Here is a 24,021-nt window from a genome sequence, read left to right as displayed (position 1 = left end):
TTTTTTAATTTTATTTTATTATGTTACATTAGTCATCATATGTCATTAGTTTTTGATGTGGTGATCCACGATTCATTGTTTTCATATAACACACAGTGTTCCATGCAGTACGTGCCCTCCTTAATACCCATCATCAGGCTAACCCATCCCCCCACCCGCCTCCCCTCTAGAACCCTCAGTTTGTTTCTCAGAGTCCACAGTCTCTCATGGCTCATCTCTCCCTCCGATTCCTCCCCCTTCATTTTTCCCTTCCTTCTCCTAATGTCCTCCATGCTATTCCTTATGTTCCACAAATAAGTGAAACCATATGGTAATTGACTTTCTCTGCTTGACTTATTTCACTTAGCATAATCTCCTCCAGTCCCATCCATGTTGATGTAAAAGTTGGGTATTCATTCTTTCTGATGGCTGAATAATATTCCATTGTATATATGGGCCACATCTTCTTTATCCATTCATCTGTTGAAGGGCATCTCGGCTCTTTCCACAGTTTGGCTATTGCGGACATTGCTGCTATGAACATTGGGGTACATATGGCCCTTCTTTTCACTACATCTGTGTCTTTAGGGTACATACCCAGGAGTGCAATTGCTGGGTCATAGGGTAGCTCTATTTTAAATTTTTTGAGGAGCCTTCACACTGTTTTCCAAAGTGGCTGTACCAACTTGCATTCCCACCAACAGTGTAAGAGGGTTCCCCTTTCTCCACAACCTCTCCAACATTTGTTGTTCCTTGCCTTGTCAATTTTAGCCATTCCAAGTGGTGTAAGGTGGTATCTCAATGTGGTTTTGATTTGAATTTCCCTGATGGCTAATGATGATGAACATTTTTTTCATGTGTCTTAGCCATTTGTATGTCTTCTTTGGAGAAGTGTCTGTTCATGTCTTCTGCCCATTTTTGGACTTGATTGTTTTTTGGGTGTTGAGTTTGAGAAGTTCTTTATAGATCTTGGATACCAGCCTGTTATCTGTAGTGTCATTTGCAAATATCTCCTCCCATTCTGTGGGTTGCCTCTTTGTTTTGTTGACTGTTTCCTATGCTGTGCAGAAGCTTTTTATCTTGACGAAGTCCCAAAAGTTCATTTTTGCTTTTGTTTCACTAGCCTTTGGAGATGTATCTTGAAAGAAGTTGCTGTGGCCGATGTCAAAGAGGTCACTGCCTATGTTCTCCACTAGGATTTTGATGGATTCCTGTCTCACATTGAGGTCTTTCATCCATTTTGAGTTTATCTTTGTGTATGGTGTTAGAGAATGGTCAAATTTCATTCTTCTGCATGTGGCTGTCCAATTTTCCCAGCACCATTTATTGAAGAGACTTTTTTCCATTGTATATCTTTTCCTGTTTTGTTGAAGATTATTTGACCATAGAGTTGAGGGTCCATATCTGGGCTCTCTATTCTGTTCCATTGGTCTATATGTCTGTTTTTGTGCCAGTACCTTGCTGTCTTGGTGATCACTGCTTTGTAATACAGCTTGAAATCCGGCAATGTGATGCCCCCAGTTTTGTCTTTCACCTCCTTGGTTAAATTTATTCCTGGATATCTTATTCTTTTTGGTGTAATTGTAAATGGAATTGTTTTCTTAATTTCTCTTTCTGCTACCTTAGTATATAGAGATGCAACTGATTTCTGGGGATTAATTTTGTATTGTGCAACTTTACTGATGTCATTTATTACTTGTGGTGGAGTCTTTAGGACTTTCTATATATAGTATCATGTCATTTGTAAATAGTGACTATTTAACTTCTTCCTTACCAATTTGGATGTCTTTAAAGATTTTTGTTATTGTTTGAATGCTGTGGCTAGGACTTCCAGTACTATGTTGAATTAAAGTGGTGATAGCGGGCATCCTCATCTTGTTTCTAATCTTAGAGGGAAAGCTCTCAGTTTTTCAGCACTGAGTGTTTTCTGGGTGGCAGGTTTGTCATATATGGCTTTTATTATATTCAGGTATGTCCCATCTAAATCCATTTTATTGAGAGGTTTTTTTTTTTTTATCATGAACGGATACTGCATTTTGTCAAATTCATTTTTCTGCATTTTATGAGCTGTTCATATGGTTTTTATCCTTTATTTTGTTGATGTGGTGTATGTATTATGTTGATTTGCAAATATTGAACCACCCTTGCATCCCAGAATAAATCCCACTTGATTATGGTGAATGATCCTTTTAATGTATTGTTCAATGTGGCTTGCTAATATTCCTTTGAGAATTTTTGCATCTATGTTTATCAGAGATATGGGCCTGTGAGGTTTTTTTTTGTTTTTTTTTTTGGTTGTTTTTGTTTTGTAGTGTCTCTGGTTTTGGTATTAGGGTAATGCTAGCTTTGTTGAATGTGGAAGTTTTCCTTCCCTCTATTTTTGGGAATAGTTGGAGGAGAATAGGTATTAACTCTTGTTTAAATGTTTGGTGGAATTCACCTGTGAATACATCTGGTCCTGGACTTCTTTTTGTTGGGAGTTTTTTGATTACTGATTAAGTTTCATTACTGGTACTGGTCTGTTCAGATTTTCTACTTCTTCCTGATTTAGTTTTGAAAGTGTATATGTTTCTACGAATTTCTTCTAGGCACTTTGTTGGCATGTAATTTTTTGTGGTATTCTGTTATAACCCTTTGTATTTCTGTGGTGTTGGTTGTTACTTCTCTTTCATTTTGGATTTTACTTGTGTCCTCTCTCTTTTTTTTTTTTTTTTGGTGACTCTGGCTAAAGTTTTTTTTTTTTTTAATTATGTTCATTTAGCCACTATAGAGTACATCATTAGTTTTTGATGTGGTGTTCAATGTGGCTAAAGGTTTATCAGTTTTACCTTTTCACAGAACCAGCACTTGGTTTCATTGATCTTTTCTATTGTGTGTGTGTGTGTGTGTGTGTGTGTGTGTGTTTAGTCCTATTTCATTTATTTCTGCACTAATCTTTATTATTTCCTTCCTTCTACTAACTTTGGGCCTTGTTCTTTTTATAGTTCCTTTAGATATATGGTTAGATTATTTAACATTTTTCTTGTTTCTTGAGGTAGGCTTGTTCTACTATACATCTCCCTCTTAAAATTGCTTTTGCTACATTCCCAAAGATTTAGGACTGTTGTGTTTTCATTTCCATTTGCCTCCATTTTTTTTTTTTTTTAATTTCCTCCTTGATTTCTTTCTTGACCCATTGGTGGTTTTGTAGAATGTTGTTTAAAGCCTTCATGTGTTTGTACTTTTTTCCACTTTTTTTTCCTTGGGATTTATTTCTAGTTTCATAATGTAGTTGAAAAATATGATGTAATTTCAGTATTCTTAAATGTATTGAGACTTGTTTTGTGGCCTAACTTGCTCTATCCTGCAGAATGTTCCATGTGCGCTTGAAAATAATGTGTATTCTGTTGTTTTTGGAAAGAATGTTCTGTATATACCTGTTAAGTTCATTTGGTCTAATGTGTCATTGAAAGGCACTGTTTCCTTACTGATTTTCATCCTGGATGACCTATCCATTGATGTAAGTGAGGTTTTAAAATCCTCTACTCTTACTATATTACATTTATCCCTCATATCTGTTAATATTTGCTTTATGTATTTAGCTGTTCCGATGTTGGGGCACAGATATTTAGAGTTGTTATATCCTCTTATTGTATTGACCTGTTGGTCATTATGTAATGCCCTTGGTTGGTCTCTTGTTACAGTCTTTGTTTTAAAGTCTATTTTGTCTGATATAAATATTTCTACCTCAGCTTTTTTTTTTTTTCCAATTCCACTTTGTGGAATATCTTTTTCCATCCTTTCACTTTTATTCTGTATGTGTCTTTAGGTCTGAAGTGAGTTTATAGTTTTTGTTTTCAAGTCTATTTTACCTAAAAGAAATATTGCTACCCTAGCTTTCTTTCCTTTCTTTTCCCTCTCCCTCTTCTTTCCGCTTCCTTTGCATAGAATATCTTTTGCTGTCCTTGCACTTTCAGTCTTTATGTGTCTTTAGGTCTGAAGTGAGTTTACAGTTTTTGTTTTGTTTTAAAGTCTATTTTACCTGAAATAAATATTGCTACCTCGGCTTTCTTTTCTTTTTCTTTTCTTTTCTCTTCTGTTTTCCCTTCCCTTCCCTTTTTTCCTTCCTTCCTTCCTTTGCTTCCATTTGCATAGAATATCTTTTTCTGTCCTTCTCCTTTCAGTCTGTATGTGTCGTTAGGTCTTAAGTGAGTCGCTTGTGGGCAGCATATAGATAGGTCTTGTTTTTTTATCCATTCTGTCACCCTATGTATTTTGGTTGGAGCATTTAGTCCATTTACAAAGTAATTACTTTTTTTTTTTTAAGATTTTATTTGAGAGAGAGAGAGCACAAATAGGGGGAGGGGCAGAGGGAGAGAGAGAGAGAATCTCAAGCAGACTTAGCTGAGCGCAGAGCCCGACTTGGGGCTCAGTCTCACGACCCTGAGATCATGACCTGAGCCAAAACCAAGAGCAGACACTTAAGTGACTTAAGTGCCTCTATACCACATCTTCTTTATCCATTCAGTGGGGACATTTGGGCTATTTCCGTAATTTGGCTATTGTCCATAATGCTGCTATAAACACAGGGGTGCATGTATCCCTTTGAATTAGTATTTTTGCATTCTTTTGGTAAATACCCAGTAGTGTGATTGCTGGATTGTGGGGTAGTTCTATTTTTAACTTTCTGAGGAACCTCCATACTGTTTTCCACTGTGGCATTGCCAGTGTGCATTCCCACCAACAGTGCAAGAGGGTTCCCTTTCTCCACATCCTCACCAACACCTGACGTTTCTTGGGTTTTTGATTTTAGCCATTCTGACAGGTGTGAGGTGATACCTCATTGTGCTTTTGAATTGCATTTTCCTGATGATAAGTGATATTGAGCATCTTTTCATATGTCTGTTGGCCATCTGTATGTCTTCTTTGGAAAAATGTCTTTTCATGTCTTCTCCCCATCTTTAAATTAGATTTTTGGTTTTTCGGGTATTGAGTTTTATAAATTCTTTACAGATTTTGAATACTAACCCTTTATCAGATATATCATGTGCAAATATCTTCTCCCATTCCCTAGGTTGCCTCTTAGTTTTGTTGATTATTTCCTTGGCTGTACAGAAGCTCTTTGTTTTGATATAGTCCCAATAGTTTATTTTTGCTTTTGTTTCTCTTGCCTTAGGACACATATCTAGAAAGAAGTTGTTATGGCCAGTGTCAAAGAAGTTACTGCCTGAGTTCTAGAATTTTTAGGGTTTCATGTCTCACATTTAGGTCTTTAATCCATTTTGAATTTATTTTTGTGCATGGTGTTAGAAAGTGGCCTGTTTTATTCTTTTGGATGTTGCTGTCCTGTTTCCCGAACACCATTGTTGAAGAGACATTCTTTTTCTCATTGGATATTCTTTCTTACTTTGTTGAAGATTAATTGGCCTTATAGGTTATAGGTTCATTTCTGGGTTTCCTATTCTGTTCCATTGATCTCTGGGTCTATTTTTGTGGCAGTGCCATACTGTTTTGATCACTACAACTCTGTAATACAATTTGAAGTCCAGAATTGTGATGTCTCCAGCTTTGCTTTTCTTTTTCAAGGTTGCTTTGGCTATATGGGGTCTTTTGTGGTTCCATACAAATTTTAGGATTGCTTGTTCTAGTTCTGTGAAAAATGCTGTTGGTATTTTGATAGAGATTGCATTAGATGTGTAGATTGCTTTGGGTAGTACAGATATTTTAACAATATTTGTTTTTCCAATCCATGAGCATGGAATGTCTTTCCATTTCTTTATGTCATCTTGAATTTCTTTCATCAGTGTTTCATAGTTTTCAGAGTACAGGTCTTTCATTTCTTTGCTTAGATTTATTCCTCAGTATCTTACTCTTTTTGGTGCAATTATAAATGGGATTGTTTTCTTAATTTCTTTTTCTGCTGCTTCTTTCTCTCTTTTGTTGAGCTTCATTGCTTTCTATTACTAGGTCATTAATTTATTCCTCTGCTTCTTCCAGCCTTCTGTTCATTGTATCAAGTGTGTTTCTAATCCCATTTATTGCATTCTTCATCTCTAAATGATTCTTTTTTAACTCTTTTATCTCTGTGGTAAGTGTCTCACTGATGTTTTCCATTCTTTTCTCAAGTCCAGTGAGTGTTCCTATGATTATTGCTTTAACATGTTCCTCAGGCATGTTAATTACATATGTTTCACTTAGCTCTCTGGTAATGGCCTTATCTTGTTCTTTGATTTTGGATAAATTCCTGTCTTCTCATTTTGTCTAGTCTCTGCCTGCTTCTCTCTGTTAGAAAAGCTGGTTGTTTCTCCTGTTCCTGGAAATAATGGCCTTGTGAAGAAGAAGTCATGTAGTGCCCAAGCCCTGGTGCTTTAGGAAGTGTCTCTGGTATGTGCTGTGTGCAGTGTGCTGTTGTGTTTTGGCTGCTCTGTCCTTTAGGCCAGTAGTCTGCAAAGGCTCTCCTTGCCTGCTGGGGGCAGTGTTTGGTCCCTGGCCTGAATGTAGAAGTTTTAACTAGGTGTGCTTTGGTCGGCTAGTGAAGTGAGACCTGTCACCACCACCACTGGAACTGAAGTCTAGCAAAACTGTCTGGTTGGGAGACGGGGTATGGGCAGGAGTTTGTGCTGGTCTTCTAGGGGAGGGGCCTGTTGGGACTGAGGAATGCCTGACTGAGAAGGGCAGTTGCCCCAGAACACAAGGAGGTGGGGTTAGTGTAAGCAAGTTAGGCAGCCAGTGTCCTGCTGTGGTGCTTTCTTGCATGTGTCTCTGTGTTTATGCTGAGGGGCAGGGGAGGGAAATGGCTCCTTTGTTCCTGGGGTGATATCTCTGTGAATGCTTCCTCTCAGGGATACTCCAAGAAGAGCAAATAATTTCCCCACCGTGTGCCCTAGGTGTTCTTCAGATCACTGTTCACAGGCAGTGTGCCCCTGGGTTGTTTGCCTGCCTTCTTTCTAAGAGCAGCCCCTATGCTTCTGGATGCTTCCAAATCCCAGCCCACTGACACTTAAAACTCTAGGCTTTAATCCCCTCTGGTTGCAAGAATTCACAAAATTCAGCCCCTCTCGCATTCCAAGCCAAGGCTATGGGAAATGTTCTAATTGTGCATTCCTCTTTGTGCTCCTCTCTCTTTTACCTTTATCTGTGACCACGGCTCCCTCCCCTCCACAGCAGCCAGCATTTGTTTCCCCACTAAAGCACATCTCTGCACTTCCTACCTACTTCAGTGTGAACTCTTCTGTACCTTTAGTTGTGGAGTTTGTTTTGCCAGTCTTCAGATTTTTCTGGATGACTTAAGTGGATGATTTGACAGTTACCTCATTGTATTTGTGGGATAAGGCAAGCCTAGGGTACTCTTACTTTGCTCTCTATATAGAGCACTTTCTCCTTTCAGCGCGCGCGCGCGTGTGTGTATGTATGTATGTATATACATGCCATTCTCTTCTGGCTTGCCAAATTTCTGCTGAAAAAGCCACTGATAGCATTATGGGGTTTCCCTTGTATATAACTGTCTTCTTTTTTCTTGCTGCTTTTAAAATTCTCTCTTTGTCACTAGCTTTTGCCATTTTAATTACTGTGTGTCTTGGTGTGGACCTCCTTGGGTTGAATTTGTTGTGGGCTCTCCATGCCTCGTGGATCTGGATTTCTTTTTCCTTCCCCAGACTCAGGAATTTTTCAGGTATTATCTCTTCAAATAAATTTTCCACCCCCTTCTCTCTCTCTCTTCTTTTGTGATTTGTACAATGCGAATGTTATTATGCTTGATGTTGTCACTGAGTTCCTTAAGTCTGTTCTCATTTTGTATTATTTTTTTCTCTCACCTGTTCAGCTTGCTTGCTTTTTATTACTATGTCCTCCAGGTTACTGATCCATTTTTCTGCTTATTCCATTTACTGTATTTTTAATTTCATTTATTGATCTCTTCATCTCTGATTGGTTCTTTTTTTATGTTTTCTATCTCTTTGTTAAGGGTCTCACTGATGTTCTCCACTGTCCTCAAGTCCAGTGAGTATCTTTTTGATCATTACTTTAAGTTCTCTATCAGGCATATTTCTTATATCCATTTTGTTTAGGTCTCTTGTTGTATTTTTTTCCTGTTTTTTTCATTTGGGATATAGTTCTCTGTCTTCTCATTTTGTCTACCTCTCTGTGTCTGTTTTTGTGTATTAGGAAAGTCAGCAATGTTTCCTGCTCTTGAAAGCAATGGCTTTAAGAAGGATAGGTCCTATAGTGCCTTACAGTGCAGCAACCCCTGTTCCCTGGCACTTCAGAGGATCTCCTTTGTGTATTGCATGCACCCTGCTGTTGTGTCCTCGCTGCTTTTTCCTTCAGTTCATTCATCTGCAGAGGTTCACTTTGCCTGTTGTGGACATCATTTGGTCCCCAGCCAGGATGAGGTGCACAGTTTTAACAAGGTGAGCTCAGGTCTGCTTGCAAAACGAGACCTGCTTCTGCTGTGAGGATCAAGTACCCACAAAATTCACCGGTTGGATGATATGGTGTTGGCAAGATTTTTGCAGGTCTTTTGGGAGAGGGGACTGAGGCAAAAAGTAACTGAGAAGGGCAGATCTGCTGATACACAGGTGGGTGGGGCTTGGTGTAAGCAAGTTAGGTGCTGAATACTGGCTTTGTGCTGGCTCCTGCAGGCTCCTGCAGGTGTCCTTTTTATGCTGGGGGTCAAGGGAGGGAGAATATGCCTGCCAGCTCCTTTGTTTCTGGAGAGGTCTTCCTGTGAGCCCTACCCCTCCAGGACACTTTCTGACAGGAGTAAATAACTGTCCCTCCCATGTGCCCCTGGGGTTTTTTAAACTGCTGCTTCTGGGTTATATATCTGCAGGCTGTTTTTCCTGCTGTCTCTTTAAGGGAGAGGACTCAGCTTCCTATCACTCTCTGGTTTCTCCCAGAACTGAGCATGCAGTTTTAAAATTCCATGCTTTAAGTCTCTCTGGTTTTTAGAACTCATAAAATTCAGCCCCTCTGGCTTTCAGTGCCAAATGTTGTGGGGTTTTGTCTTCCTTATGTAGACTCCCCAGTGTGATAGTCTTTCTTGCCCTTCTCTGGACCGGTGTCTCCCTCCTGACTGTGGATGGTTGTGGTCCATTTTGCTCTCCACTGTGTCTCCTCCCTTCCTACCCTCTTTGGTGTGCCCTATTCTTTACCTTCAGTTGTGGAGTCTGTTCTGCATTCTTTGGTTCTTTTTCTGGGTTATTTATGCTGATGTGTTATCTAGTTGTATCTATGGGATGAGGTGAGCTTAGGGTCCTCTTACTTCACCATCTTCCCAACTTCCTCTCTAATCTTTGATATTTTAATTATTATGTGTCATGGTGTGGATGTCTTTGGGTTCATCTTTTTAAGAACTCTCTGAGCTCCCTAACCTGGATGTTTCTTTCCATCCCCACGTTATGGATGTTTTTAGCTATTACTTCTTCAAATAAGTTTTCTGTCTTTTTATCTCTTCTCCTTCCAGGACCCTATATTACAAATATATGTTGTCCCAGAGATCCTTTAACCTATCCTCATTTTTTAAAGTTCTTTTCTTCTTTTTGCTCTTCAATGGGTGCTCTCCATTATCCTGTCTCCCAGATTGTTGATCTGTTCTGTATTCTCTGATCCAATGTTGATTTTCTCTAGTGTTTTTTCATCTCATTTATTATATTCTTCAACTCTGTTTGGTTCTTTTTTATATTTTCTATCTCTTTGTTGAAGGTGTCACTGAGTTCATCCACTCTTCCGTCTGATGGGCATCTTTATGTCAGTATTTTGAACAATTTATCAGGCAGATTATTTATCCTTGTTTCCTTTAGGTTTTTTTTCTATAGTTTTATCTTGTTCTTTAATTTGATGCATATTCTTCCATCTCCTCATTTTACTTGGCTTTCTATGTTTGTTTCTATGAATTAGGCAGAACAGCTACTTCTCTTAAACTTGAAGGAATGGCCTTATGTAGGGATGTCCCCTGTATTGTCTGTATGCCTGGTGACTTTGGCTGGCTCGCTGGATCTTTGGCTGGATGGAGGTCCTGGAGCACTATGCTGGGGCTGCCCTTGTGGCATGGCCAGAGCAGAGGTTGGTGCAGGGCAGGATATTCCTGGGGCTCTGGTTGCAGAGGGCATGCTGGGTGGACAGCTGAAGCTGAAGTGGATGTGGCTCAGGGTTCTTTGCATTGAGGGCACCTTGGCAGGACAGGTAGAGCTTAAGTGGGTGGAAGGCAGGGTGTCCCACTGCTCTCTGCACAGAGTGTGCCCTGGCAGGAGGCCTGAAACCAAAGTGAGTGCAGATCAGGATGCCCCAAGGTACTCTGTTCAGGGGGCTCCCTGGTTGAGTGGCTGAAGCTGAGGTGGATGCAGGCCTGGGGGTTCCTTGCACTGTGCTGGGGATCCCCTGGCAAGTCATCCTGAGCCAGTGTAGTATGGGCCTTGATGTTCTAGAGCACTTTGAGCCTATGTCATGTTGGCGAGGTGGCTGGAGCTGTAGTGTGTGTGGACCAGAGTGTCCTAGTGTGCACCACACTGGGGCCCATCTTGGTGGGGCTGGTGTGGGCTAGGGGCCCCAGGCTTACCGAGGGGATAGGCTGGCTATGGCCATCAGACCCTGATTCCATCTGTGCTGTTGAGGTGGAGTGGGGATGTGAGCCGTGCAGCTTGACAGCCCTTCTGATTCAGAGAGAGTTCCAACAGCTGCTCCACTGGTTGACAGGATTCAAATGGTGGTTCCTTTATATTCTCTTTGCCTCTTTAAGCTTTGGCTTTTTTTCTGTGCCTCTGGGCAGATGAATCTGCTCATGGTTCCTCAGTAGTTAGTCCCTTCCCACTGTAGTTCATAACATCAGGAATGGGGATTCCCTTCATTACCATGTCTCTGTCTCTCTTGCTGTTCTCTATGTGGTCTCTCCATCTTTTGTTGTGCAGAAGCTGTTCAGTCAGCCCTCGGTTCTTATTCATATAGTGAATAAGAACTTATTCACTTATTTCTTATATATAGTAGATAACTTATTCATATAGAGCAACTGCTCTATAAATAGGTGAAGAGTTAGTGTGTTTGTGTAGGAGGTGAGTTTAGAGTCTTTCATCGCCATCTTGGACTGGAATCTTGCAAAAGTTTTTAATTTTGATGAAGTTTGGTTTATCTACTTTTTATTTTCTTATTTGTGCTTAAGTTACTCTTGGTAATTCTATTGAGAATGAGCAAGGATGTAGGACCTCATAAAATGAGTAGTTGATTTGTAGACTTACAGTTTACTTCTGAAATTATTTGAGTAAGAGATGTTTTAAGGGGATCATTGTCAGTGAATCACAAAATTTTGAAAAGATGTTTTAGAAAAGAGCAACAATGTGACTAGAACAGTTTCCTATTGTGATGTGTTTGATACAAATGTATTCTTAACCCCTTGCCATACAGTGAAGCTCACTGATACCTACCTAGTGTGTTTGCAGGTGGTGAAGGTATGAAATCATGTGCTGTTTTCTTGTCCCTATTTAATTTTATTCCAGAGCAAAACCCAAAGGACAAGACGGCCTCTTCTTGGGACACTAGGTTTTGCCAGAGAACTTACAGGGGACTGATTGGATTTCTTGTCATCCCAGAATTGCTGGAACTGAGCCTTAATTCAAAGCATTCTTTAGTAAATTATACTTAAGGCTATGGCATTGTAGAGCCCTATGCCCATTTGCAGTTTGACTCTTGGCTCAACACTCCTGTCACATGTCATCCAGCATCCACTTTAGTCACCTTCAGTGACAAGATACTCATTATTTCTCAGAGGTCCCATTTTCATCTGACAGTGTTCTTGTGAGGATTAAAATGTATAAGGAAGTTAGTATAGTGTCCAAAAATGCATGAAAGCTCTTATTGTTTCTGTTGAAAAGTTTCTGCTTTGTTGAGTTAAAATCTCTCTTCCTGGAGTAATCTCATTTAATCCTACCTCTTACCTCTTATGACCCCATAGAGCAGCTCTTTCAAAACATAGCCCTCAAATATTAAAGAATTATTAAATAAGCTAAATAGCCACAGTTCTTTTGATCTTTTCTTCTGTAACTTCTTTTTTTTAATTGTTTCTACTTGCTTGTTAGCAGTTATAGTGGTTCCCAAACCTGTCTGCACATCAAAATTGTCTGAGGGACTTTTACTAAATACCAATAATACCTGAGCTTGTAGGTCTGGTACAGGACACAAATGTACATTTTTAAAGAGCACCTCAGTTGATTCTGATGTATGCAGTTTGGAACCTGTAGCTCTATAACCTACTGAGAGATAAATCACAGTGTTAAGTGTTAGGGAGAAGAGGCTGTGACTGCTAACTTGGTCCCATAAAGCAGGGTTTCTCAACTTCTGCACCATTGATATTTTGGGCCATGCTTATTTGTTGAGGGGGATTCTCCTTTGTATTTTAAGATTTTAATAGCATTCCAAGCCTCTAGATGCCAATCGTCTATTCCTGTCCATCCCCCAAGTGTGACAAGCAAAAATGTCTCCAGATGTTGCCACATGTCCTTTGGGGGAGAAAATCACCCCAAGTTAAGAGCCACTTCCAAAAAGAATAGAAAAATCCTAGTTTTGGTAGTGGATAATAGCTAAAAGCAGCCCTCAATATTTCTTTCAGTGTTCTCTTGCATAAATAGATATTACAAGTGACTAGCATAAAATTGGGGGGCTGGGTTAGATCTGGTTTAAATATATCAACCGTATTTCAGTTTTTCTAATTTTCTTATATATAGTAGATTATGCATGGTCTTGTAATACACCATTAATCCTAAGCAACTGTGGTCTTCTTTAAACCTTCCTGTGTATAGTATTAATAGCCATATCAATTTGATACATCCTCCAATAGCAGAAAAAGAATCCTCCATTTAGGTCTTTCAATGATTTTTTATCCTGCTCTTTTGTTACTGATATTTACCCTTCTATGTATATGCCACCTTCCTTCCACACACACACACACACACACACACACACACCGCCCCCCTCCGCCCCGAGCACTCAGGTACTGGCTCTAGAAGAAGCATGTATTTCAGGAGCAGCATCCTGTGAGCCCATGAGCTGTTGTCTGTCTAAACTAGGTCCGTCTTCAACTTTGTCTTGCAGTGAGAGCTTATAAGAAAATTGTTGAATTGAGACACATGCTGGAAATTGCTGAGAGCAACTATAAACACCTGGGAGGGATAACAGAAGAAGATCTAGAGCAGAAGAAAGAACAGCTTGAGTCTGAAAAGTAATGTCCTCAAAACTCTAATGGTTTGTTTTAGTTACCTTTCTAAATGCTATGTGAAGGTTTGTTGATGAACAACTTGTTTTTCCATCCTTAGCAAAGAATGTAAGGTTCTATCCAGTTTTTCTCTTAAGGCCCCAGATGGAGAAGGTGTTAAGATTATTTTTAGTTAAGGTAAAATACACATAACATGAAATGTATCATTTTAACCATTTTTAAGTGTGCAATTCAGTAGTATTAAGTACTTCTACACTTTTGTACAACTAATCTCCTGAATGCTTTTCATCTTGTAAAACTGAAACTCTATAAAGACTTTAAAAAAACTTTATTTATTTTAGAGAGAGAATGAGAGCTTAAGCAAGGGGAGAGGGAGAGGGAGAGGGAGAATCACAAGCAGATGCCCTGCTAAGCATGGAGCCCGACATGGGGCTTGATCCCAGGACCCCGAGATCATGATCTGAGCTGAAATCAAGAGTTGGATGCTCAACTGACTGAGCCACCCAGGCACCCCAAGACTTTTTTTTGAGACCACAGCTACTTTGAGCTTTTCAACCAACCATCTCTAACCATTCCTATCCAATTGGACTGGAAGAGTGGTACGTGGAGCCAGAATTTGAGCCTGAGTCTGTTGGACTGCAAACCTGTTATTTAAGAGGATTATGATTTGGAACTTCTAGCTCTAATAATAGCATTTCACTGTGAAATGGTTATACTATTAATGTGATTTTGAACAGATTTTTTTTTCAAGATTGCTTTGCCTTTGAGCCAGAATGTACTCTCATGTCAGCTGAGAATGAAGTGTGTCTTCTGAGTGAGCTTTAATACTTCTCTAGCATTGGTTCTCCACTTGGTGTTGAGTACATCTGAAGACATTTATTCTTTAGGTACAAACTCCTGCTTTTAGGTCTAATTGTCAAGAAAAACTGGGTAAGTATTGGTTTGAGGGATGTCCTCTTAATTTTGTTGTGATCTGTTAGATCTGAGTCAAAATACAACAAAGCATGGTTGTATTACCATGTCCTGGGAATGATTTTCCCTTCTTATTCGCTCAATTCTAGGCTTCCTACCAGTCTTAACCCCACACACTTCCATACCAGAGGTACTACTGAATGCTCTTAGATCACCCTCCTGGGAACCTGACATCCTACCCAGGCTGCTTTGGGAATTCTCTTCCCCCCACCATCCAGCAATAAGACAGAAAAATACCCTGGTTCAAGTCACATCAACTCTTGTCTGGATTTATTTTAACATCTTCCTGATATGTCTCCCAGCTTCCTGTCCCTGCCCCCTAATTCCCACTCCCCATACCCTGCAGTCTGTTCTCAACACAGTGTCCAGAGTAATCATGTTAAAACCTAGGTACAGTAAGTCTCACATACTTTTGACTAAAAGAAGCTAGGCACATAAGAGTATATAATATGCAGTTTCATTTATAAGCATAGGCAAAACTAATCTAACATGATAGATATTCAGAATGTGGTTCCTATGGGAAATGAAGGTTGCCTGGGAGGGGCATGGGGGAACTTTCTGAGGCAATGGAAATCTATATCTTGGTCATGGTGGTGATTACAGGGTTTACCCATTAATCAAAACTCAATGAATTGTTCAGTTGCTTTTTGTGTATTTTACTCATAGTAACTTGTAGATCATTAAAAAAATACAAAAGCAAAAGAAAAATCTCAGTGAGATCATGCCATTTCTCTGCTCAGACTCTCCAGTGGCTTCCCACTTTGCTCAGAGTGAGAGTCTAGGTCCTTGCTATGACTTCCAAGGCGCTGCCTGTTCTGGCTCCCTTTTGCCTCTCCGACCTGCTACTTGTCCTTTAAACTACTATACCACATTGGCTTCTGCTTTTCTTCCAGTTCACCAGGCATACTTCTGCCTCTGTCTGGAATGCTCTTCCCCCAGATGTCTACTTGCTTACCTCTCTTATTTCCTTTAGTACTCTGTTCAGAAGATCCGTTCTCAGTAAGGCCTTCCCTGGCCACTGTGTACGAAGTGTTAATCCCCTCCTTGACAACATTTGATATTACTCTTTCTTGCTTTATTTTTTTCGCCCTTAGCATTTTTCACCTTCCCCATACCATGTATTTACTTGTTTCTTTGTTGTTTTTCTCCCTCCACTGCTAAGGTAAGCCCCAGGAGGGCACATTTGGCCTGTTTTTTCCTTGCTGTATCCCTGCTGTCTAGATCAGTGCTAGCTCATAGTAGACTCCCGATTCATATTTGTCAAATAAATTATTTCTTTGTTTTATTTGCCTTAAATGCAATGCATGGATGCTTTTTACTCTGGCCAAAAATAATTATTAGTTGATACTGGAGATTGATTGAGAAAATTTTTTTTGATAGGACTATCAAGGAGCTGCAGGGCCAGCTGGAGTATGAACGGCTTCGTAGAGAAAAATTAGAAGGTCAGCTGGATGAGTATCGTGCAGAGGTGGATCAACTCAGGGAGACACTGGAAAGGATTCAGGTCCCCAACTTTGCTGTGGTTGGTGTCCTTCTTAACACATTTATCTCTCTCAACAAGTAGTAGATAAGAGTAGCTAAGAGCATAAGCTTTGGACTGGGACTCTTTGGGTTTGATTCTTGGCCACAACCTTTTTTAGTTTGGACAAGTCATTTAACCTCTCTGCCTTATTTTTAAACTGGAGATAATAATTTATACTTTGTAAAGTGTTATAAAGACTAAAGGAATATATCTCTCTACATAGCTATGTCTTTTTATATATAACTATATAAAACTTTATATGTATACACACATGCATACATATATATCCATATATGTACTGGTTAGAACAGCATCCTCATTCGTAAGTGTGTGTAAGTATTATTGAGACATATAAGAAAAAATATTTTTTATAAGCAGAGTGGTAAGAATTTTCGGGTACCTAGAGTATGTGTATTTTAATATTCTAAATAGCCAAAATAAACTGGAATGGAGTCCATGTAAGAAAGCTTCAGCTCATCAAAAGAAGTTTTTAGTATATGTGCTGCCATCCTCAAGAGAAGTTTGAAGAGTAGAAAGGAGCCAGAGTGGGAGTTGTCATAGCGTCCTTTGTTCAGATTACAGAGTAATGAAAGCTAACACTTGTAACACTTCACCTTTACAAAGTTTTTGTGTTTTCATATGTCATTTGATTTGCCCTCATTTAATATGTGAGGAAACCGAGGCTCAGAGAGGTTAAGTGACTTGTCTAAATTCACACAGCTAGTAATGGTGGGACCAGTATTCAGTTTCTAGCTTTTGACCCCATAGCCTTAGCTCTTTTCATAATTTCTAGCTAGAATTATGAATTTGGAATTCAGAATACAGCCCTAAAATATAGAAAGATGCTTTAGAGTGACAGGAAGGACAACTACGTAGAAGGAAGCTGAAAAATGAATATGAGAAACATACAAAGAACAAATACAGAAAAGCAGGTAGAATATAGAGAATAGAATGAAAACAGCAAGAAATTCAGGCCACCTCGTCTCAGAGTGGACAGGCAGAGAGCACTCTGGGGACACTCTGTGACCCTCACTCTCTTCTGTGAGTGAAGACGGCCATGATGTGGCCTTTGGGCAAGTTCTTGTAGCACGGCATAGGGATTGAGGTTCACTTCGTATTTTCCTTCTGGGCGGAGATGTTTTCTTCAGTCATCACGGGTGATTTAATTCTGCCCCAGACCTGTATCACCTCGAACCTGATTGATAAAAAAAAAACCTTCCTGGCTCCTTATAGTTTGCACAGACTTATCATTAGTCTCTTTAATAGCCACTTTAAAAATATTAAAATAGTCTATGTGCTTGTTGTAAAATGTTAAAAACAGGGCAGTTGTTCCTTCCCGCACCAAGTCCCAGTCTCTGGAGGAGGCTACTGGCAACGGTTTGGTATGCCTGTTACACACTGTGCGATGCATTTACAAACACGTATGTGTATTTCTCTGCATGTACAAATTCAGATGCTTTCGCGGAGTTTTGGTATCTCACCAGTCCTTAATTTTCCAAGAGACGTAATTAATTATAACAACCCATTCTCTTCATTTTTGCGGTGCTCACCTTGTACCGCTCTCAGCCCCCGGGGGGACTTTGGTACAGCGAGGCCAGCCCTCACAGTCACAGGCTGTGGGCTAGAGGACTAGCGGACACTTACCTTCCGTTAACGACCGCGGGCAGTCCCAGCCCTGTTGTTGCCTTGTCACCCGGGGGCAGGCACCTCGCTGACCCCGCCGCCGTGACAGGAGCGTGTGTTGCTTTGTCCCGCTCCTAGGTCTTAAAGAGATTACCCAAGCCTCACCTTCTTTTGAGTCATTGCAAATTGATTTGTCTGCCTAGAAAACTTTGGTTTTTTTTTTTTTTTTAAAGATTTTATTTATTTGAGAGAGAGAGAGAATGAGAGATAGAAAGTACGAGAGGGAAGAGAGTCAGAGGGAGAAGCAGACTCCCCGCTGAGCAGGGAGCCCGATGTGGGACTTGATCCCGGGACTCCAGGATTATGACCTGAGCCGAAGGCAGTCGCTTAACCAACTGAGCCACCCAGGCACCCGAAAACTTTGGTTTTTTTGATGGCTGTTTAAAATATTTTCTTACCCCGAAGTGTGTTCTCAGCGTCAAGTTCGATTCCATGCTCTCCAGCACATCCTCCCTCAAAACTTTGCTCTCTACCAACAATGCGTAGGTTTTCAGGAGAGCTGACTCGAGGGCCCTGTCGTCTGGGCCCTTTTTTTTTTTTTTTTTTGCAGTCCTGCTTTAGGTTAATCAAATTTTTGTAAATGAGCAAATGTCACCGACCTCTAATGGTGCTGCAGGCCTGGCACTGCTTTTCTGCAAAAGCTTCTGAGTCTCAATTTCATCTTTAAAAAGGGGAAAACCTATCTCACGAGATTGTATTGATGTTAAATGAAATACTGCGTGGAAATACTGAGGTATTTTCTACCAATAGTATTCATGGTAGTATATTCCCCCTTCTACATATCTTTTCTTTTTCCTTCCTTTCATTTTCTGTATTCGAGTTTAATAAACATTGTCAGTAGATAAATGTATAGAGCCCAGTGTTTCTCCAAGTAGAGGAATTTGTTTATTTGGGACTGTAAATATATAAAGTAGAAATGAAATGAACTTTCCATTCAGTGCTCATTGATTCTTCAAGAAATTCTGCCTCAATCTCCTGCCACCTTCTGGTCAGGACCTATGGTTACATTCAGCTGTACCTTTTAAGACTTTTCCCCCCCTCTAAATAACAATCTGTAATAGTGTAATTTCTCTCCAGGAAAAAATTTCTCAGGGTAGTTTCTTAGGGTAGTTTGACATATGTAATGCACTTAACTAGTTTTTGATAATAATAACTATTACTGTTTTGATAACAGTAACTTTTTATAGCCCAAGGGTGTGGGCAGGAACAGCTTGGGGAATACTCAGTCCAGGGGTGGGCTCTGCCCATGGCCCTGTGCCTTGTGCTATTCTTGGAGCCCTTGCATTCAGCTCTGTCCTGACCAGCTGGGTGCAGGGAGAATTATTCATAGATGACTAACATCCACTGTATTTCTAGCCCTCTCTTGCTCCTTTCCATGGCATTCATTAAGTGAATCTTCTGTGCGGGGTCCTGAGAATACCATGCTGGATGAGAAATATTTGGGAACAGTGGTGGCAGGCACAGTGGGCAGTAGAAGGCTGTGTGAACACAGAGGAGGGAATGGAGGAACCAAGAAATGTGATTCCTAGCACTACAGGGCTTGCAACGAATCCAGAGGAGGCCTTTCTAACACTGCTTATGTCAGTTAGCAGTATATTGAGAAGTGCTAGGGTAAGATAAAAGCAGAAATAACTAGGCATTCTCTTTTGGGGATGTATTCGGGTAGAGACAGGACTGGTTGATTTCTCTAGGTGTCCCCTAGTCTGTGAGTCAGCACAGAATATGATGTACTGGTACTTCAGATTGGAAAATTTACTTACACAAAATCCCAAAAGAAATTTAATCCAGAGTTGAAAATATTAGTATGGTTAAACTTTTTCTTGTGGAACAGATAATGTAGAAAGGTGAAATTGTGTCTAGTGTAGCTTTCTCATTTGGCCCTCTTTTCCTGTTTGTAGGAAGATGACTCTTCTTGTGAGTCAAGCAAAGAGAAGAGGCGAATTAAGAAAAAGGTGTCTTCTGGGGGAGTTTTTGTGAGAAGGTACTGATCAGTGAAATAACTTTAAATAAACTTGCTTGATTTTTCTCTTTTATTTTTAAATTGATAGAAATGTAAATCTATATAAATTCTCCTCAGAGTTAATCTTATATAGTATTTCATTTCTGAAGGCAGAAATATGTTATATAATATCAAAGGGATTGCTAAAATTACATGTACTCAGCTGGACTCCCCCTCCCCAAATACTTTTTATATATTTATGAGTAATTGATTTTGCAAGTATTCACACAAACTTTATAAGGTGGTACAGTCTAGTAATCAAAAGAAATGTAGACATTAAAAATTATCTTTTACTTATTAGAGAGTATCATTTTTAAACTTTTCAAATGACTTTTAAAAAGGCATCTGGACTCAGGAGATAATGCAAATAAGACGAGTAAATTTTAGAAAACGGCAACCAAATATCTCAGGACTAAGTTTTATATAAAATAAAAATCTCTTGTAAAAAAAACCTCATGTTTGCTAAAAATACTGATTTAAATAATTTTTAGAATTCAACCATTGTTCTGTCTTGCAAGCTTTATAAGAAAGCAATATAAAAATGAGGCTGACTGGACAGGATAATAAATACATGGCTTTGTTATTCTCTCTTCCCTCCCCCGCCTCCTGATGTTGCTGACCAAAAAAACCACCACAGCATTTCATTTCAATTCTGACTTCATGCCCTCCTTTCTAACTCTACCCACTTCCTCCTCCGTGTAGCCAATTTGTTACTGTCTTGGGGCAGTTGCCTAGATCTGCCGCACCCTGAAGATCTGATTGTTGGCTTTGGGCCTTGCTGGCCACAGCCTTCTCACCACACCCCCGACTGCCCACCCTCTGGACCCTGGCACGTACTTTCCGTGGATGCTTAAAGGCCATTCTGACACAGTATCATCGGGACCAGTTTGCCCTAACATGAGCGTATTTGCATGGGAGACCAGTTCAGGCTGGTCGGGGGTCTGTAAGCCAGTTTTAAAAAATGCCTCACCTATCCTTTTGATCATTGTTAGTTTCTCTATGGTTTGCAAAAGGCCTTCGATCTATAATAAAACATTTATTTGGTATGTACTATGTGTGAGACCTGTGCCGAGTCCTTTCCACATACTATCTTTTAATTCTCACCACAGCAGTAGGAGATAGGTGTATTTTACAGATGGGAATTAAGTAATTTGCCCAGAATCACATAGCCCTGTGAAGCCAGGATTCTCACCTCAGTGGGGAAAGTTCAGAGTCTGCATTCTTAACCACTACAGGAATTCCCGAACCCAGTTTCTCACCTTCTGGGACTAGACACAGCCTTCCTTCCAGGCTGGTGACCCTAAGGTGAATCCCTACTCTGTACATAGTTTGTTATTCTTGCTCCAGTTTTCTCAAGGCCCCATCTCCAGTCTCTCTCTGTACCACTGAGGTAGGAAATAACTAGAAGAGTGTTGTCATAGAAGCGTGCACCCTTGAAGGAAGAGGTTCCCTGGTTGTCCCCCAGTACCTGTTCTCCCTTTTTTCCGCAGTGTTAGGATTTGCCTGGGCTTGTGGCTGCTCAGGATAAAGGCTAACTTCCCAATCTCCTTTGCAGCTAAAACACCAAGTTGTGGCCAATAGAGTATGGACAAAAAATGGTGTGTATATAACCTCAGGGTCATGACCTTAAAGGGAAGGGGCTTGCCCACATCTTGCCCCTTTCTGCTTGTGGGATGTGGATATGGTGGTGAGTCATGGGACCTTGTGAATGAGGGCAACACCAGGGATGGTAGAACAGTAAGATAAAAAGGATCCTGTGCCTGGATACCATGGAGCTGACATACTAGCCTGGGAAAGCTTATACCTAGACTGTAGGTAAGAGAGAACTTAAACCTCTTTGTTCTTTAAACCATTATTATTTTGGGTATTATAGCTGCTGAATCAAAATTGTTAATACAATCCTGAAATTATATGTATTTAATCATAAATCACATATATGTATTGTTATGCGTGGTGTTTTCCAACACAACCAATTCTTGGATTTTCTGGACACCGTCTGGGTGTTCAACAATTCATTTCTGATACTAACTTCCCAGAGTTCGCGTCAGACCACAGGTTAAAAGCTCAGTCCCACAAGAATGTCGCCATTTCAGACACCCTTTTTCAAGTCCCAGGTTGTCACTGGTACTTCTGACTAATCAGTGATACATCTGGGGGTTTCCTGAACCCCCTCCTCAGATTCCACAGTTGGTTGGAATGACTGACAGAGCTCAGAAGAAAAACACTTGAGTGTCACCAGTTTAATAGAAAGGATACATCTCAGCAACAGCCCACTGGAGACGCGTAAGACGAGGTGTGGAGTGAGAGGTGCATGGGGCTCCCATGACTTCCTTCTGTGTGCCGCCCTCCTAGCACCAATGTATTCAGTGCATTGACCAGTGGGAACTGAACTCAACCTTCAGCTCCTCTCCTGTCTTCGCCCTTTCCCAGAGGTTGAGTTGGGAGATCAGGGAGGCTGAAAAGTTCCAATCTATAATCGTGCCTTGGTCTATTTGGCAACCAGTCCCCATTCTGAAGTTACAGAAGGGCTCCCAGCCACCTATCCCCTCAGCATGCAGAATACACTCTTACCATTCAGGAGATCTGGAGGATTTTAGGAGCTTTGTGCCAAGAAAACAGAAGCTTGTAATTACCCCTATCAAGAAAGTACAAGGGTTTTAGGAGAACAGGAATTGGGGACAAAGACCAAATATATATATATACACATTATGCCACATTATGTTAGTGAAACACAAAAACAGAAGTGAAAAAGACGTTAGAGAGATGTAAGTAGAAATGTTTTTTTTCCCATGCCTTAGATTATTTGTCCATCTATCAAGATAGAGGCTCAACTTGTAGATGACTAGAATACCGAGTAAGAAAGAATTTAAAGACTGGAATTTAAAGACTGTGTGGCTTGTCTGCTGTATAGCCTTGGCAACCTCAGTTGTGTGAGTTACAACTGTGTGACCTTAACTTCATTTAGCTTGTTTTTTCAGCTGTAAAATAAGGATAATACCACCGCTTTGGAAAAAAAAAAAAAGGTGAGTTGCTATATATTACTTAGCACAGTCCCCCTTGTATAGGCAGTGGTAGCTATTATTCAACAAAACAACAATCAATAAGTTCAGCGTTGGTGACCATTGCTGTTTCCATTGCCTCATTTTTTTTCTTCATATTAAAAAAATACTGCATACTTTTAAATATTCATGTATCAGAATTCTTAAAGATTGACGAAATGGGAATTATAAACTTTGTTTTTCAAATATGGTGAAGGGTTTTTACTGACTCTTGACTAGTCCTTATATAACCCTGCTTGGTCTACTTAGTCACCAAATAGAAGTTTACTGAATTTAAGTGACTCATAAAAAACAAACAAAAACCCAAAAAACCCTCTTCATTTTATGTAAATTTAAGATGGGTTCCTAAGAAGCAGGGATAAACTGGTTTTTGTGAATCAAAAAAATGAAGTATATGTAATAATCAGAGCTCAAGACATAGCAACTCGAAGATTTCATACCAAATGTCCTACAGTTGAACTAGGGCACACATTATTTTAAAGTTCAATGTTTTAATTCACTACTAAGAAACCCAATCTCCATATATGGTAAGTTGCCTTTAAAATCCAAACAACTTTGTTAAAACAAGATTTTATTTTCTATGAAAAGGTAACTGTGCAGTAGTTACCAGGGAAGCTGAATACAATTACAAGTATGTAGGCTTGGGAATAGTTTTTAAATTTGCAGCAGACATTACGAAATACATTATTCAAGCAAACACAAGAAAACTCTGGATCAGTTTCTATGAACTATGAAAAGGATAAAGACAAAAAGCCTCTATCTCAAATCAATCAGGTTTTGAATGACAGCTTTTCAACATAATAAAATAAAGACACATACAAAACACAAACTCAAAGCACATCTTCCCATCTTAAAGTATTTTTTAGTCCATATGTACTCTGAATAACCTTGTATTGAGTATCTGCCACAACTTCCATGTTCAGAATAAATGCATCCTGGTGTAGTGTTCTAAGTCCACAGCAGCATAATATGGTAGCTCTACTATTTCCAGATTCTGTAAAATCCCAATGCTATTGCCAGGCAAGTAAACACTGAGGCTGTGAAAAGAAGATACCATTTTATGGGTTTCACATTTGATATTATTTTGCAGAGACAGACACAATAATGTCATCTTCAAATTAAACGAAGAGCAAAAAACGAAGTCCAACCAGTTTTCTACCTTAGGTTTTTTATTCCCAGAAAATTACGCTAAGGATAAAATATATCCTTTAGGGTAGGATAAATACCAATTCTTAAAAGCTTCCTATATTTTAAACCAGAACAAGGATAGTTTACAAATTATGTCAGTTAGAATCTATAAACAGTGCTTCAAGTCATTAACATTAGTATTAACAATGACTACTAAATAATTATGCAATCTAATTTTAGATCTTATTAAGTGGGAAAACCATCTTACCGGAATTAAAAAATGATGTAATAAAATGGACAGCCATATCATCCATGAGAAGAAAACTTTAATTGCCTTTTCAGTACATTTAAAAACAATTTCATGATTATAAAAAATTTGTACATGGAATTTTAATGAAGATCTTCTAAAAAATTGCAGGTAGAAGAAAAGGCTTTTAAAGTAGTTAATGTGCCACCTACTCTTTGCTAGATTCTGGACAGAAAACCTTTTTGTTCTCCTTTA

At 39.6% G+C, this 24,021-nt stretch overlaps 2 protein-coding genes across 2 annotated transcripts in view; one reads left to right on the top strand and one right to left on the bottom strand.

Annotated features, from left to right (window-relative positions):
- The window catches only part of ANKRD42 (ankyrin repeat domain 42), an 88,701-nt gene extending 67,998 nt beyond the window's left edge, over positions 1-20,703 (top strand). Inside the window, exons 9-12 of the mRNA XM_027578738.1 lie at positions 13,036-13,162; positions 15,509-15,650; positions 19,232-19,314; positions 20,035-20,703. Coding sequence (XP_027434539.1) covers positions 13,036-13,162; positions 15,509-15,650; positions 19,232-19,314; positions 20,035-20,083 — 401 coding nt within the window. The 3' untranslated portion in view covers positions 20,084-20,703. The remainder of the gene's footprint in view (positions 1-13,035; positions 13,163-15,508; positions 15,651-19,231; positions 19,315-20,034) is intronic.
- A 2,242-nt stretch (positions 20,704-22,945) lies between these two features.
- Positions 22,946-24,021, bottom strand: part of CCDC90B (coiled-coil domain containing 90B) — a 36,761-nt gene continuing 35,685 nt past the window's right edge. The window contains 1 exon segment of the mRNA XM_027578740.2: positions 22,946-23,428. Within this exon segment, the coding sequence (XP_027434541.1) occupies positions 23,373-23,428 (56 nt within the window). The 3' untranslated portion in view covers positions 22,946-23,372.

Source organism: Zalophus californianus, chromosome 11 (genome assembly GCF_009762305.2).
Source record: "Zalophus californianus isolate mZalCal1 chromosome 11, mZalCal1.pri.v2, whole genome shotgun sequence".
NCBI lineage: Eukaryota > Metazoa > Chordata > Mammalia > Carnivora > Otariidae > Zalophus > Zalophus californianus.
This window is presented reverse-complemented; position numbering and strand designations above follow the sequence as displayed.